This window comes from Sciurus carolinensis, chromosome 11 (genome assembly GCF_902686445.1).
Source record: "Sciurus carolinensis chromosome 11, mSciCar1.2, whole genome shotgun sequence".
NCBI classification, from domain to species: Eukaryota; Metazoa; Chordata; class Mammalia; order Rodentia; family Sciuridae; genus Sciurus; species Sciurus carolinensis.
In genome coordinates this window covers 54,851,199-54,869,626 of record NC_062223.1, presented here as the reverse complement: position 1 = coordinate 54,869,626, position 18,428 = coordinate 54,851,199, and the positions used below count along the sequence as shown (strand labels likewise).

Below are 18,428 nucleotides of genomic sequence, written 5' to 3'. Positions count from 1 at the left end.
TATTTGAAATTTTTAAAACCATGAGGGAATGTGAAGGGGGGTTAAAGCAAAGCATTCAATCAAGGATGGTAGCACAGAGTGTAGTTGTCATGACAAGTTATAGATAAGATCCAAGATATAAGATCCAAGGTGTCTCTTCCTGGAATACTACTCACCTCAGGATCTCATGTTCCCCTTCCCCCATCTGCACACTGACACCATGCCCCATGCAGACAAGAAGACCACCATCTTCACCCCCCACTGACATGAGCAATGTAAGTTAGCTTTACTTACACATTGTCTTCAGATTTGAAATTCTCTTTCAATTTTACTTCTTTTCTCTGCTAGCAACAGCAAGAAAACAATGGCAGATAATCTGCTTTTAGAAGTTCCTTTCAAGTCATAGCTTTTTTCATGGAGAAAAATCATTGAGTTCATATTAGAGATTTTTGGAGGGCAATTGAATTTTGCTAAAATGGAGGAGTTATCTGTATCTTCAGAATAACTTGTTATTATTGCATTATTTCTAAAAGTATCATGGATATAGGGGGGATCAGCTAGGCCGTTGGGAGATTATTAGCTCAAAAACACGTTCCCTTACATTTTTGCTTCATTATATTCCAGGTGATGTGAACATAATTTAATATTTTCTTATATTTGAATATGTTAAATATAAAATCATGATCATGCATTTTAAGTAAAGGAGAGGAAAAATATGTACCATTTATGCTACTTTTTGCCTTCACATTGTTTTCAAAATTGATAAAGCAGTTTAATTCTTAAGGAGAAACAGTTCAGTTGAAATCATCTCTGCTCTTGATGTAGAATCACTTTGTTTAAACGTAGTTGAAAAGAGATGCGGGAGGGAGTTCTGGCAAGTTTACAGGAATATGGGATCTGGGGATGATCACATAGTTCTTCAGTCTTAAAGGGATTTGAATTCCACATTCTGACTATGTGACCCCCCGCAAACCCACCCCCAGACAAGTATTCACCCTTGAAATGTGAAAATGGAGCTTTCTGGGCTTTCATAGTGATTAGATTAACAGCAAGGGTTCAACAGAGAGCCTAGACAAATCATATTTACTCAATATTATTCTACTGTGATCAGAGTGGGGAGCATTTTATTTGACTCTCAAAATAATATGGCTAGGTGTTCACTTATTCCAGTGAGTATATCATTCAAGGAAAACCAGGAAATTGTTTTAAACCTTGACTTTCTTTCTTTTCTTTCTTTCTTTCTTTCTTTTTTTTTTTTATTTACCAGAAATTCCTCGAACTTACCAGGAGTATGAGAGTAGTCTTACTTTGAAAATGTTCCTGTTTCAGTTTGTAAATTATTACTCATCCTGCTTCTACGTAGCTTTCTTTAAAGGGAAGTTTGTGGGCTATCCTGGAAAATACACATATTTGTTTAATGTGTGGAGAAGTGAAGAGGTAAGTGTTCTCTTGAAAGTTGAGGTCTGTGACTTAACTAGCATTAACTAAGAATTTTCTTCAGGCTCAGCAGTAACTCAGATGTTACCAAATTGCAAGAGAAATCTGACAACTGACTACACAGATTAATTCGGCCATTTGCTAGACTTTTGAGTTCTTTTTAGGCAAGAATTTATATGATGAATTTATGTGACTTTGATAGTGAAATATGAAGTACAAAATAAATAAGATCTTGATTCCTGAGACTTCATGGAAAAGACCAATTATTACTTTTTGGAGAAATGACTCCACTGTGGGCTACAGAGTTAGACAAGATCAGTGGTTTCTGAACCTCAGTGATCATGCAAATCACATGGAAAATAAAATAGTCAACTAACCCAGGCATAAAGATTCAGAATTTTCTGAGACTAGACCCAGAAATTTGTGTTTTAAACGGAGTCCACAGGTTAATGTAATAGAGTTAACTTGGCACTGATCTGTGACCATGCTTGGAATTATTGGGCTAATATTTCTTTTATCCCCTTAATAGACTTTCCAACTAAACTTTTGAGTTTCTCATCTTCTAATTAGGGTTTCTTTAAATTGTTGCTAAATTCTATCTTTCATCATTCACTTCTTTCTCTCCACTTGTTTCCAACTAGTGTGATCCTGGAGGCTGTCTAATAGAGTTGACAACCCAGCTGACCATCATAATGACTGGGAAACAGATTTTTGGAAACATTAAAGAAGCCATTTATCCGTATGTATGACTTATAAGTTTTTGTGTGACAATTTTCCATAAGAAATTTTTCTCTTGAAGAAAATGGAATATTTTTATTATCATGGTGCCTTTGTTACAAAGCATTTAAGCATAAAACAAAAAACAAAAAAAAGTCTTAATTTTATATCAACTCTAAAGGATGCTTTAAAGTAATGTAGACTTTTATTTATTTATTTGATTATTTATTTTACTGCATAGCTAACAAAGTTTTTTATTTACTTTTATTTTCAACTGACATAATAATTTTGTATACTAGTGGAATACAGGGTAATGTTTTATATACAGGCTTTTAAATATGCATTTCTCTTGCATGAATAAGGTTGAGGGAAAAGTAATTGTTCTTATATTTCACTGGGAAATTTAAAAGTTATGTCCTCATAAATTATTTTACATTTTACATATTATTTCTTAAGATTACTGAAAGTTGAACTTCTAAATATATTCATATTTAATGTAATCTAGGCATTAAAAACTGGTTGTGAATAAAATGCTGGAAAACTTCAGGTCAAAGGATTACTCTCTGATTCAAAAACAGTAATAATGAATATATAATAAAAAGAGAAAAATAAATGGCAGTTGTTTTCAATTATTAGATGAATATTCTCTTGGACGGAAAAGGAAAGAATTATAAAATCATGTTTCCTACCTTGCAGAGCTCCTAGTTGGGAAATGTCAATGTCAGGGTTTAGCACTTGCTGGATATAATAGACTAATAGTGCCCCATTCAAGACCGGACTGGTCAGGTTAACTGCACTCAAAGTCAGGGACTGAGTTTTTTCTCTTACTTGTTTTCTCTTATTTTTGAAGGAACTTTACAAGTACTGTCTTGAACTCCCTCTACCCCAAATACCCACAGTCATAGTGCCAAGTAGAATTCTATTTGATTAGCTTATGAAGGATAAACATAAACTTATTTTTAAACAGTAATAGGCGCTAATCTCCAGAATCTATAAAGAACTCAAAAAACTCTACACCAAGAATGTAAATAATCCAACTGACAAATGGGCTAAGGAAATGAATAGACACTTCACAGAAGAAGATATACAAGCAATCAACAAACATATGGAAAAATGTTCAACATCTCTAGTAATAAGAGAAATGCAAATCAAAACCACCCTAAGATTCCATCTCACCCCAATTAGAATGGCAATTATCAAGAATACAAGCAACAACAGGTGTTGGCGAGGATGTGGGGAGAAAGGTACACTCTTACATTGCTGGTGGGGCTGCAAATTAGTGCAGCCACTCTGGAAAGCAGTGTGGAGATTCCTTAGAAAACTTGGAATGGAAACACCATTTGACCCAGCTATCCCACTCCTTGGCCTATACCCAAAGGACTTAAAATCAGCATATTACAGAGATACAGCCACATCAATATTCATAGCTGCTCAGTTCACAATAGCCACATTGTGGAACCAACCTAGATGTCCTTCAATTGATGAATGGATAAAGAAAATGTGGTATATATATACAATGGAATATTACTCAGCCATAAAGAACGATAAAATTATGGCATTTGCAGGCAAATGGATGAAACTGGAGAATATCATGCTAAGTGAGATAAGCCAATCTCAAAAAACCAAAGGAAGAATGATATCGCTAATAAGTGGATGATGACACATAATGGGGGGTGGGAAGGGTTAGTGTTGGGGTTGGAGTTGGGTTTAGGGAGGGGGGCAGGAATGGAGGAAGGAAGGACTGTATAGATGGAGGGGAAGGGTGGGAGGGGAGGGGGGGAAGGGAAAAAATGGCAGAATGAATCAAACAACATTACCCTATGTAAATTTATGATTACACAAATGGTATGCCTTTACGCCATGTACAGACAGAGAAACAACATGTATCCCATTTGTTTAAAATAAAAAAACAAACAAACAAACAAAAAAAAAAAACAGTAATAGGGTTAGCCACACTCTCTTCTGGGTTCATGATTGAATGCATCACATCCCTATAGAGAATAACTCAAAATTGTTATTTTGTGTCCTAGCTCTGGATTGAGAATCCAAGGGAACAGAACAGAGGTAACCCCTAAACTAAATACAAGAAGGATTATAAACATGTACAGAGGAGGAGAGAGAGAGAGATGGGGAAGGAAAATGAATGAAAAAATAAATAAAACAAGAATTTTTTAAATACCAAATATTATATCAGATTTAATGCTACAAATATTGTAAAGAGAATGATTTTTTAGAAAGTGAACTTAGTTTAAATGATTGTTTTAGTTAGTAACTCTTGGCAATGCTCATAAAATTTACATTGATTTACTATAAACTAAGGGGAAGTGATACTGTCATTAAAAAGAATCAGGAAGTAATTGCATATAAACTGAAATAAATAAGAAAAACTAAATGTGAAAGGGAATCAATTATATATGACTGGAAAATGATACCTTAAAATAACAAATATAGTAGATGTGACAATTCCAGAGTACAATTTCAGACTAAACATGATTTAAGAATAAATTTGTGAATTTTACAGAGAAACTTTGACATTATATAGTGAAAGATGAGATTTTCAAAAAACTGAAGGACTAAGAGTGTAGCTCATTAGTAGAATGCTTACCTAGCATGTACAAGGCCCTGGGACTGATCCTTGGCACAGCCCAAAACAAAAAGTTTTAGCAGTAGGATTAAGAGGCTTCCCTCTTAATCTACCAGTAGTTCCAGAAAAAGGTGATTTAGTAAAGTGATACAGGGAAAGACTCTTTGAATAGGTAAAATAGGTGGTAGTAGCTGAATATAATACAAATATGAAAAAAATGACATTTAGAAATAAATTCTGAAAATGATGCAAGATAAATAGAATTAAATTCACACCCAGATTTATTATGGAATGTATAGAACATTAAAGACAGTCTCAAAATCTATTCAAAGATAAAATACTTTAAAGAGGTGTCATTGCACTATCAACAGATTTCTTCTCAATAGCATTAGATGTAAAAGACAATATTTTCAAGTTTCCAAGTAAAGATAATATTCACTTTAGTTTCCTGGAACCAGGTTTACTATCATTTAAAGTGTAGGTGAAAGGACCCATTTTTTTTAAACATATAAAAATATTAGAAGCCGAGCACGGTGGTGCACACCTGTAATTCAGGCTGAGGCAGGAGGATGGCAAGTTCAAAGCCAGCCTCAGTAAAAGGGAGGTGCTAAGCAACTCAGTGAGACCCTGTCTCTAAATAAAATACAAAATAGGACTGGGTATGTGGCTCAGTGGCAGAGTGTCACTAAGTTCAATCCTCTCGGTATCCAAAAAAAATACCAGTAGAGCTTAGTATTCATGGAACCTCATGGAAAGAACTACTAAAACATATACTTGAACAGAAAGAACACAGTAAAAGTTGGGATGCAAGAAACATTGGTTAGCACAGAATTTATTGCTCCAAAAAATGTAATATGTTGTTTGAATCTCAAAGTCATACAAGATTTGTTTGCTGAAAAATACATAACCCTGATGAAAGAAAAATTATGTAAATGCAGAGAAATATCCTGTTTATGGATTAGAAGATTTAACATACTAAAAATGTGAGTACCTCTCCAAATTGATATATACATTTATGTTGTTTTAATCAAAATATCAGCAGGGATTTTGTAGATATGGACAAGCACATTCTAAAATTTATATGGAAGACCAGAAAATTGGCATAGCTCAAAAAATGTGATATAGAAGAATCAAGTTGGAGGAATTATCCTACTCACTTTAAAAAGATTATTTTAACATTTCATTAATCAGAACAGTGTGGAATTGATGAAGGAATGATTGTATACATCAATGGAACAGAATAGGAATCCCAAGAGTAGAGATTGGAGAGAGTGCAGAAATTTTGGATCTACACAAATATGGTCATTTTATTTTTGAAGATGTGCAAAAACTTGAGTAAAGAAAATAGTTTTTCAGCAACAATGTTGAAATAATTGGGCATCTGTATGCAAAATATCAAATTCCTTATTAACTTTTTTCAAAGACCAACGTGAAACAGATCACAGATAATAAAAATTATAAGAAAGCAAGGGAAGTGATTACTACAGAATTTAAGATAATTGTTGCTGCTCTGGGGATTGAGGGGTTTGAGTGGTATGAAGCACAGGGAAGAGTTTCTGGAATTTCTCACAAGCTTTTTTATTGAACCTGATGGTCTCCTTTTCACTGGACTCTAGTTATACATATGTGCATCTGTTTGGTTTTGTCTCAAAAAAATCTCAAGTTTGCTGTTCCCTCTCATCATTCTTTGTCTCTTTGTTTTTCAGTTTGTATATATGCAGTGTATACATGTTGCTTTTAATCCACAGTTGCTACAATACTTCATGTTGTCTTATTTATTTTTGTCAACTGTGAGAGTAAAAATGAGATATCATTTTGGTCTTATTTTGCTTTTCACCCACTTAATAACATGAAAGAAAATATCTTGGCCATGGGTGCTTCCTTATCTTGTTTTAAATTTGTTTGAATTAGTTGTACATGACAATAGAATGCATTCATACATTTTGATAGATCATACATAAATGGAGTGTAATCTCTCATTTTTCTTATTAGAAATGTTGTAGGATTTGGCCTTTGGTTTTTTGGTTTTGGCTTATTTCACTTAGCATGATATTCTCTAACTCTGTCCATTTACCATCAAATGCTAGAATTTCATTCTTCTTTTAAAGTTGAGTAATATTCATTGTGTATATATACCACATTTTCTTTATCCATTCATCCATTGAAGGGCATCTAGGTTGATTCCATAGTTTAGCTATTATGATTTGAGCTACTATAATGAAGTACTTATTTATGTTTTTTAACGATTTTCTACTTTTTTTTTTTTTTTTACCCTAACATCTGTAAGAAAACTTCAGAAGTTCTGGTTTCTGAATTTTTAAAATTTTTTTTGTCATTGTTTCTTTTATTCTTTCTTGGTTAAATGTGTTGAAAATATTTTCTCCTAACATATTTTATCTTTGTATTTTTTAATAGTATTCATAGGTACCAGTCTTTCAGTCTCAGTACTATTTTCAGTTACGGCCAGATAATCCTTTGTTTTAGTGGGATAGCCTTTGCATTGTAGATTTTTGTTGTTGTTATTGCTGTTCTCCTGAATTGAATCCAAGTTGGTTTATCACTAAGCCACATCATCAGTCCATTTTGTTTTTTTTATTTCGAGGCAGGTTTTTGCTAAGTTACTGAGAGTCTCACTAAGTGGCTAAGGCTGGCCTCAAAGTTGCAATCCTCCTGCCTCAGCCCCTCGAGTTAACTGGGATTGCAGAACTGAAGCACTGGGTCAGGCTTGCATTGCAGAGTTTTAGAAATGTCCTTGGTCTGTACCACCTAGATGCCTTCAGGCCACCTACTCCATAGTTGTGACAGACAAAAATGTCTGTAGATAGTGAAAATGTGCTCTTGTTAGCAAATTCACTCATTTGGGAGTCAATGCTTTATCTAGATGAAAGCACATAATTTTAGTACAGATTGGGCATCCCTGATCCAAAATTCAAAATCTGAAAGGCTTCAAACCCTGAAACTTTTTGAACTCCTACATTAGCCTGCCATAAATGGAAAATTCCACACTTGACCTCCTGTGACAATTTCAATCAACATGCAGTCTCTAATACCTGGTCTATTTAGTGTCACCCAGAAAAAATGCCTCCCAGCCCCCTTCAGCTACAATATATCTTTTCCACACATTCCCAGATTTCCCTACACAAACACACTCACAAATGTTAATCAAAGCACAGGTCAGATGCACCAACAACAGTTTCTCCATGATACTTTACATGGGATCAAAATGTATATGCATTATTCATTCTGCATTGTTTGCTTATTCTTTTCCTGGGTGTGAAGATATTGTTGGAAATTTCAGAAGACTGCAGATACTAGTATGGGTAATAGTAGTAAGAAAAAAGGAAGCACTTAAATTTATCTGTAGCACAGAAAGTTAAGCTATTGGAGAAAATGGTCAGCTGTGTAAGTGCAGAATATCCTTACAGATGAGTATGGGGCTGGAATGACCACTATATATGACCTGGAGAAACAGAGAGATAGACCTTCATTAGGTTGCTGAACAGGATTTACAGAATTAATGAAAAAAAGAAAAACTACAAAAAGTTAAAATTTAAAATCTGTTTTGTGTATTGGAAGAAAGGAACCTTCAGCATCACAGTGAACAGGCCCCTTCATAGCATGCTGATAAGGAAACAAGCAAAATTCTTTCATGATGAACTGAAAATTGAAGAATATTCAGCAGTCTGTTTGTAGAAATTTAAGAAAAGACTTGTTAAGTTTTTAATATTTGTAGTAATATTTTGATCTATGATCTTCTGATTTATGTCATGCAAAAATCACATAAGGTAGTATATCAAATTACCACCAGGCTATGTATTTTGTGTGTATTTGAAACATACATGAATTTCATGTTTTCACTTGGATTCTATCCCCAAAACACCTCACTATGTACATATAAATATTCCAAAATCCAGAAACACTTCTGGTTCCACACTTTTCAGATAAGGGATACTCAACAGCTACAGTAGAATTTATCAGTCCTTTCTAGGTTAAACATTTTTAACATCTTGTTTAAAAGATTCTTCCCTATGCCAAGATTTAAAAAACTACTGTTACTTACTTACTTCTAAATTTTAAAATATATTTTAATATTATTCTTCTATATTTTAAAATATATTTTAATATTATTATATTTTACTGTCAAGTTCTTAATATGTAGAAACAGTTTTTACATTTGATAGGAGGTGAAAATCCAATTTTTATGTATATGTATATATGTATATGTAAATTACATATTTGTATATATAAATTGTCATATTACTATTTACTGCGAGTCCTCTTCCCTTTACTCCATAATCTACAATACCATTTTTTTAAAATACAAAGTACAAAACTATTTCTAGGTCACCATTCTATTCCAGAATTTGTTTATCCCTGCACTAATACTATAGTCTTTTAATTAACATATGCTTATAATTGGTCTTGATATCTAAAGGGGCAAATTTTACCAAATTTTTCATCTATAGAACTGTATTGACTATCCCTTGGTCTTTTATCTTTCTCTATAAAGCTTAAAGAAATATATTGTTAATTTTACATGGAAAATGTTTTGGGTTTTTACTGAAATTCCATTTCAATTATTTCAATATAAATAATCGACATTTTTACAATTTTGTGGAGAGTGATTTATTTATTTATTTATTTATTTGTTTATTTCAGTACTGGGAGATTGAACCAGGGGTGCTCTACCTCTGAGCTACATCCCCAGACCTGTTTTGTATTTTATTTATAGACAGTCTCACTGAGTTGCTTAGCATCTCACTTTTGCTAAGGCTGGCTTTGAACTCAGGATCCTCCTGCCTCAACCTCTTGGGTCTCTGGGGATTACAGGCATGCACCACTGCTCCCAGCTCATGGAGATTTGTTTTGGACTTTAATGAATTTAACTGCAGATTTTAACCTTGTGCATACAGGTTTTATAAATCTTTTGTCAAATCCATTTCTAAGTACTTTTAATTTTAGTTGCTATTTGTAAATGATATCTTCTTAAAAGTTATATTGTCCCTTTGTGTTGGGGGTATATAGGAATGAAACATATTAATAAATGCCATTACCTCTTTGAATAGTTTTTGTCTAACTTCATATGGGTTTTCTATGTTGACAGTCATATCATTGTTAATCACAGCTTTCTCTTTCACTTGTCGCATATCCTATTGTACTGGCTCAGATTCTACACTACAATCTTAAATATGATCATGCACACTCTCACTTTGTTCTTGATTCTAAAGGGAACAGTTCTCATTTTTTCACTATTAAGAATGAAGTTTGCGTGAGGTTTTTGTTAGACACTTTTGGTCAGATTAAGATAATTTCTTGTTATACCTTCTCTTCCGTTCTTAGTAGGTTTTAAAAGCTGTTTGAAATGTACCAAATGATTGTATATTTTTATACTTCAGTCTGTCATTATGGTCTATTTCATAGATATGTTACTTTAAAAGAAAAATATTTATTATTCACTTTATCATCCAACTTTATCACAGTACATTTTTATAAAGTACAGAATTTATTTGGTTAAAGTTTATAGTATTATTACATCTATTTCTATGTGTTAGATATGCTTTTGCATTTCCCTTCATAAACACTCTGTATTTCTCATTTCCTTGAATGTCCTTCTGAGAATTGCAATAATATAAAATTTAGTAAATTGTTCTAGTGGTAATCTACTTCTTCACATACTCTTCAATGAACCTGTATCTGAGCAAATATATTTCCATGATCAGTCTCAGAATGGTCTTGTTTTCTTAATCACCCTAATAAGGAAATCTTGATCTCCACATTTGTGGTGAAAAGAACAATAGATTTTGATTTGGAATTTAGTCATAAAACTTCTTGTTCTGTAACCTTAAGTTATTTATCCTTTCTGCCATTTTCCAGATTAAACACACTACCTCTCTGATCTCTTCCTTTTTAGCTTTCTTTCATGTGTTTACTTCTGTCATTTCCAACAGCTTGGTTTTTAATTGGTGGAGACGCCGGAAAGCTCGGACCAACTCTGAGAAATTGTACAGTCGCTGGGAACAGGATCATGACCTTGAAACTTTTGGACAACTTGGGTTATTCTATGAGTACTTAGAAACAGGTAATTTCTAGCCCGCATTCTGAAAGAGTCGGCTTGAATAAAATGAGTGGTTTTTCAGCTCTTATTATTTTTCTTTCTGTCTTGCTGCATGTGCAAGTTGGATGGAGGGTGAAAAGATGAATGGATGGAGATGGAAAAGTTAATCCACCATTTTCCTTCTCACCAAACAGAATGTAGATTAAAGTTTAGTTTCAAAACAAAAATCTTAGAAATATTTTTCCTTTCAATTGAATGTTAATATTGTTGAAACTAGTTAAGTCAGAATCACATTTTAACCTTTTTTTTGAAATTACTTCAATGGCTATTTTTACTTATTTGTCTCAGTGATAAGTTCAGAGAGAAAATAAGTTGAAAACCATTTCCAAAATTTGACATGCATTTAGTGTATATCCTTGATGTCAGACTGAGAAGAATGCTAAGTGCAGTGATGCAGGGTAGACACAAGCTAAACATAATAAATGTATAATATATTCAAGGGTTGAATAGAGATGAAACTTTGAGAGATAATTTTAGGAAAGTTAATGCTGAAGACTGTTCTATAATCTGCTTTGAGTATTCCACCCAAGTGATTATCTCTCCTTTTATAGTGGAATTATAAATGACAATTTTTTTCATTTATTTCCAAGGCCCATAAAATTATGGAGTAATGCATGAGATACTCTTTATTGAGACCCTTTGAGAATTAATTTATTCTGGAAACTTTCATACATTATCTCTAATCTTGAAATTATGTAGACTAGTCATTATTTGACATTTTACTTTTGAGGATACTGAAACTTAGGCTAATTAATTTTCTCTGAATCAAATATTCTAGGTAGATATCTGAGATTCGATCCTAGAAATATCGTGCTGCTTCAACCACATACTTCCTCTTAATTTTCTGTTAAGTCAGTAAAGAAAGCAGGAGAGGAGAGAGTATGTATCCACTTAATAATAAGCCTGATTCATTATTATGAAAAAAGGTGACATCCAGAAACATTCAGGGTTAATTTAAAAATTGGTGAAAGATTCTTTCTTTCCTCTTAATGGAAAGTCATTCTTTTATCTCTCATTATATTTTATTCACTCATGTGAAGAAAAGCTCAGTCTGTCAACTGCATGGTTTCAAGCCTTGTTAGAATAAAAAGAGCAAAAATGAGAAGAGAAGCCCACTTGCACAGGTATAGTCCTCCGTTAAGTCTTAATGAGGGGAGAGAGTAAAACTCAGAAAGGTAACTAAGGTAGTACATAGATCAGGACTTTAGCAACCTTATTCCAGAAATTTTGCAATTTCTTTGCCTACATATAAGGGATGTGTTTATGTTTGTGTATGTTAGAAGCATCCAGATGTCATTGATCTCAAAATGTATGTAGATTAACAAAGCAGAAAGAAAACTCAGTTTACCCCAACACAATGTAAATGCCAATACAAATGTGAAGACTAGCATAAACCTAAACTTAACATAAAAGGCAAAGAATGCCAGTTGAGGTGGCACATGCCTATGATCTCAGCAACTGGGAGGCTGAGGTAGGAGAATTGCAAGTTTGAGACCAGCTTCAGCTACTTAGTGAGGCCCTAAGTAACTTAGTGGGACACTTTCTCAAAATTAAAAATTTAATAAAAAGTAAATTAAAAGATCTAGGGATGTGACGTAGTGGCAAAGCACCCCTGGGTTCAATCCCTAGTACCAAAATGAAAGAAAGAAAGACAAAGAGAATAGATTCTTTCTTCAGACAAGCAGATCTCTAAAGAAAGCAAGAAAAGATCTGTGCATCTGAGTTCTTTCCAATTCTAGCAGGAAGTAACTCATTCTGCCTCCTATGTGAAGGATGCAGTGGGCAGATGGAAAGAGGTCTGGATTGTTTTACTGGTGTATGTCCCTTCAAATGAAAGAAGTGGCAGGGATTTGACAGAATGTTCCTCTTTCCTTCTAATGAATTAATCTTTCTTTTTTAAATCTCTACAGTTATCCAGTTTGGATTTGTCACACTATTTGTGGCTTCTTTTCCTTTGGCTCCTCTTCTTGCCCTTCTGAATAACATCATAGAGATCCGAGTGGATGCCTGGAAACTTACTACTCAGTATAGGAGACCTGTAGCTGCCAAAGCTCATAGCATAGGTGTTTGGCAAGATATTCTTTATGGGATGGCCGTTGTTTCTGTTGCAACTAATGTAAGTGGACCTACTTTGGTGGGGTGACTGTATCCTATTTTGTTTTTATAGGAATGGGGTCATGTGAATGATGCTTTATTTACATGGATTTCATCATGGCAGTAGGCCAAAAAGATAAAATATCCTAAAGTTTCATGACTAAGCCATAAAGGAAAAAATTATGTCATTCAAGCACTTAAAAATACAAGAAAAATTGTACACTCATTAAAATTTCATGACATTCCAAGATACAGTTTCATAGCATGTGACAAATTTACAAAATAAATAATGATATGGAGAACACACATTTGCTTATGGTTATAGAGCATTTATGGAAAATTAATAGGAAGACTAAATTCTCAAAAGCATAAATTTTACAGTGCGTAGTTACCCATAATATACTTTAAAACTGAAGGTGATACTAACATTATCAAAGAAGAAAATCTAACCACTGAATATTTATACTTCTAAGTAAGCTTTGTATAATAGGAAATAGAGCTGAAATTATAGACAGAGCATAATTAATAGAAGAACATATGGGAATGAACTAAAACCACACAGAGAAAACTTTCATACCTGTACATGTTTTTATTTTTTTTAAATAAAACTGGAAAACATGAGCTGAGTATGTGACTGAAGATACTAATTTATGAAACAAATCAGTAGAAGATATGTAAAAAAAGTACATAAAAATATAATCACAAATAACCAAATTAGAAAACAAACAAAAGTAACATAATTGCTAAGTAAACCAAGAGTTGTTTTATTGGAATAACAAATCAAAACACAAAATTCTGAAAAAAATAAGAGACTGCTATGTAGCCATTTGTTCTAAAAAAGAAAATCTATTTGAAACTAGGACTTTCTTAGAAAATAAAAATATGTCAAATTTATTCAATAAGTGGTAGAAAACCTAAATGGATTAGTAGCCAAAAAAGTAATAACCATGGCTTGAAAAAAGAAAATCTACTGCTAATAATGAAGATGCCAGAGCCAGATGAATTTAAATTGACTCGTGTATTCTCAAGGAAACATGCTGTCTGTGTAATTCAAGCACTTAAGAAAGAATGGAAGGCTTATGTTCACATGAAATCGAATGCTGAGATTAACCATACTGAGCAATTAATTAAATATGGTTAACCAGCACATGGTCTGTTTTTCCATCTCCTCCTCATCTGTCACAGGTAAACACACACATGTGCACACTCCTAGTTTACGGAGTTGGTCTAGTCACAAGAATTTGGATTACAGACAGTAGTGAAAGGAAGCAATCAGAAAAGTGAGAAAGAGCAAGGCATGGTTGGAAGGGCATGGTTGGAAGGGCATGGTTGGAGACAGATACTTTTAGGTCCGGTTATTTCAGCCACTTTGTAGTTGTAAAATCTTGGACTACTAATCCCTCACTATAGAAGAGCTGTTTCGTGTTTCAAAGCAAAGACTAGCATATAAGTAGTATGATTTATAATAATGTTTTAATTATTTTGCATCCATATGTCTCATGGGGACTGAGAGATATACAGATAGTACATTTTTAAAATGAGATTGACAGCTCACTATCTTCCTCTTGCTTTTTCCTTCAGGCTTTTATTGTTGCATTTACATCAGACATCATCCCCCGTTTGGTGTACTACTACGCCTACTCAACCAATGCCACACATCCTTTCAAAGGATATGTCAATAACAGTCTGTCGGTATTCCTGATAGCTGATTTTCCAAACCACACTGCACCTTCAGAAAAACGAGACTACACCACTTGCAGGTTTCTTTTTGTCTAATTTTAATTTTGCCCTTTAACTGTGTTTCTTACTTTATCCATTTCCTTCTCATCTTATAATTTAAAGGATTTACTGGAGTCAACAAAAACCCTTGATAAATAATGTGTGTTAATTCTAGAATTTGCACATTGTATGATTCCAATTTGGAAAAGTAGACTGTGCAAAAACTAATAATTTATGGGTAAATATCATGTTGATATCAGATAGTTTCTTATTTTGGTTAAGGATAGTAGAACTGTTAAATAATCAGAAAAATAAGAAAGAGCACGGTGTGAGAGAAAGAGCATGCTTGGTGGGAGACATATGCATGTAGGTTCAAGTCCCATCTCAGCCACTTTACAGTTATAAAATCTTGGAATACTAATCCCCACTATCATCTTTTTCATGTTTTAGTCCAAAGATTGGTTTTTTTTTTTTCAAAAATATTGATTACCAACAAATGCCCCTTGGTCTCAATGTGTAATATCTGTCTGTCACACAGCATGATCATATTTATATATGTATTTCACTTACTTGAATTTAGCTATGAGTATTCAGAAAAAAGGTAGAATGAGAAAGAGCTAATATTATAATAAACTGAGAGTCATTCCATTTAAGGATTTTCTGTATGGGGAGTGTGAAATGGGGTATGTGAACTTTTTTTTCCACATTCATTAAATCAGGTACTGTGAGGATCTTTATATTATTTGAATTTAAAGATAATATATAGGTAGGTAGATACCCATATATACCAAGATTCCTTAACCTTAATTTAAGCCTTAAACCAGCTCCTCCTTTGGGATTCCAACAAAGAATGAGAAAAATGTTGCAAGGCAAATAGACCAAAACATTATAGTATTCCATATTTAGACATCAAGGAATCATAGCATAATGTTTAAGAACATGGCACTGAATTTTTGTTTTCATCACTTTCTACCATCAGTAGATATGCATCAGTATGTAGTGACTTTGTAGAAGAGAATGAGATCTCACAAAGTTGAACATCTAGAAAAGTCTAGAAATTAGTAAGAAACAAGGATCAATGCTATGTCAGTACACATTAAGAGAAAACAGAGTTTCAGGAAAACAGAAATGGTCAACAATATCAAATCCTGTTCTTCAAAGGTCAAATAAAATGAAGATTAAAATATTCTTTAAATTTAATGACAATACAAGCAGTTTTGGTGGAGAGAGGGATGGAAGTAAGTACTGGTGAAAAGGAAGAGAGAAAAATGGAAATGGCAGAGTTTAGTAATGGAAGTTTATCTTGAAGGACAGAAGTGATGTTTCAATTGTATGTTTTCTTTAGAGATTTATGCATATAAGTAGCATATAGCCATAGTTTTATATAAACAAGAAAATGTTTTGTATTATCAAAAAATAGAATATTTGTTTTATCTTCCTGTGGCCTGACTTTTGTGGTCAATGAACAGGGTCTCTTAAGAGAAATAATAAGAACTTATGCCAAGTCTTTTTAGTTGAAGCTATAGCTAATTTTTCGTATTTATTTCTACTTTTTCAGGTACAGAGATTATAGACATCCTCCTGAAGATGATGAGAATAAATACCTTCATAATATGCAATTCTGGCATGTCCTTGCTGCTAAAATGACCTTCATTATAGTTATGGAAGTAAGCTATTCTTAACTTTCCTTCCAGTTACTCTTTCTTCTCATTTTAGGTAGATATTTTTAAAGGTACTTGCTCATCAGAAAGTTAGAATTATCTCTTTTTTATAATTATTTCAAAATGAATCCTAATGTTATATGTAATTAAAAAGAATCAATTAAAAGGAAGTTAGCTTTTTCTCAATGAGTTATTGTGAAGGAAGAATTTGTCATAAGAGGCAGTTTAGGGATGTTTTCAGTGCAGATGAAGTTGCCTGCTCTTTACTTACTCTTGTTAAAGAGACCATGGTGACAGAAAAGGTAATGAAAAATGTTGCCGTATTTCCCTGAGATGAGAAAAGGAAAGTGACCATTGATTTTATAGAATACCTTTTATGTCCTGGTGCTAGAGGCAATTTTAAGTCACAGCAGTCTTGTAAATTGAACTTTTTCACCTTTGATAAATAAATTGATGCCCCCCCCAAAAAAATAGGTAATTGACTTAAGGTTAATCAACTAAACATTATTGGTAGGTTTCCATGCCACTTATCTCTCACTCTGTTCATTATATTATGAATCCCCTCTTGTGGAATATCTAGCATATTTACAGAGACAAGACATTCATGAAAGAATAACCAATACAGAGGGAGTATTTGACTATGTTACAAATCCTACACTTGGTTGCTATAAATCCTTAGGAAGACCATTGAGAGAGAGAAAACAAAGGATGTCATCTTTACACTCTATATGAAAACCACAACATTGACAATTATATCCCATAGACATGCAATTCCATTCAGGTTCTTTTGAATTTCGTATTTATTTTCATCAAGGTTATACATGGAGGTTAAAAAATGAAATAGTTCTACATGGCTGTAAAAGAGCATCTCACACATTTCTCCTCATCCTCATCTTAATCGCCAAAGGAAAATATTTCAACTTTTTAAAACCATTTTTCTGATATCTTATCTCTAGCAAAACAACATACCTATGCAGTCGCTTTTTGTGCTTTACTTTTAGATATTAATTGTTGACTTCCTACTATGGCAGATCTCACACGCATACCCACAAGATGCACTCACATGTACACAGAGCAACTTCACCTTGGGCTGGGGATACAGCTCAGTTTGTAGAGTGCTTATCTGTAAAGCACAAGGTCCTGGGTTCAATCCCCAGCACCGTGAAAAAAGAAAAAGAAAAAGAAGTTTCATCTTACTCCTACCTTTCAATATAATTATGGTATAATATTTTGTTTATATGGATCCATAGTTTCTTATTCTGAAGTCAAAATTCTCAAAAAACAGCTTTTTGATAACTTACTAGGCATTTATATTTGATCTTTATTCATTTCCTTTATGGAGACTATTTATTTTGCTACAGATATACATGTGTTTGCTACAGAGTGACATGTCAAACCCTAGTGATAAATGGCTTACACACTTAATTATATATTTTTAAACATTTAATCCCTCTCAACTCTGAAATACTGTTCATCAGAGTATTGAGTAAGAAATTGTAAATGAGTGTCAAGAGGAAGGTTTATAAATTGTGACTTTATAAATATTAGTCACATCTGCTTCTTGGATTATGTTCTGAATACATTTATTTTACTATAATTTTGTTTTCCCTCTTTCACACTTTTTCCCTCCCAGCTTAGTTCATTAATTTATCATTCTTTCACTTCTACCTTTTCTATCAGAAGCTTAGATCACCTTTCTATCCAGTAAATTGTACTTGGAATTCTTTTTTGTTTGATAGTTTCATATGTTGAAACACATCTTTCAGTAATTTTCTGAGGAAAAGTTTTGGATGGTCAATTTTTGCGATCTTAAATATTCTGGAAGGGCTTTTTGTTTGCACATTATTACTTGTTACAGAATTCAAGATTGAAAGTTATTTCCTTAAGAATTGTTCCATCACCTTTAGGTATTCTTAAAATGTTTTAAGAGTTTTCTTCATCTTCTTTCACCTTCCCATGTTGTGAAATTCAGTGCCATTCTGATTTCCTGGGCTTTGTTTACAGTCTCCTTTAAAGATCAATAAGCTTTAGAAATTCTCTTAATAACCCTCTTTCATGATTTTTGACAACACAGTTCCTTGCTATTTGACAATAGTCCTTGTGGATACTCACAGAGCCGCTT

The 18,428-nt window shown here is 33.1% G+C and overlaps 1 protein-coding gene across 5 annotated transcripts in view; it reads left to right on the top strand.

Annotated features, from left to right (window-relative positions):
- The window catches only part of Ano5 (anoctamin 5), an 88,810-nt gene that overhangs the window by 66,183 nt on the left and 4,199 nt on the right, over positions 1-18,428 (top strand). For all 5 annotated transcript variants that reach the window (XM_047517492.1, XM_047517491.1, XM_047517490.1 and 2 more), the window contains 6 exons: positions 1,247-1,416; positions 2,058-2,155; positions 10,666-10,796; positions 12,743-12,948; positions 14,508-14,686; positions 16,204-16,312. In XM_047517492.1, coding sequence (XP_047373448.1) covers positions 1,247-1,416; positions 2,058-2,155; positions 10,666-10,796; positions 12,743-12,948; positions 14,508-14,686; positions 16,204-16,312 — 893 coding nt within the window. The remainder of the gene's footprint in view (positions 1-1,246; positions 1,417-2,057; positions 2,156-10,665; positions 10,797-12,742; positions 12,949-14,507; positions 14,687-16,203; positions 16,313-18,428) is intronic.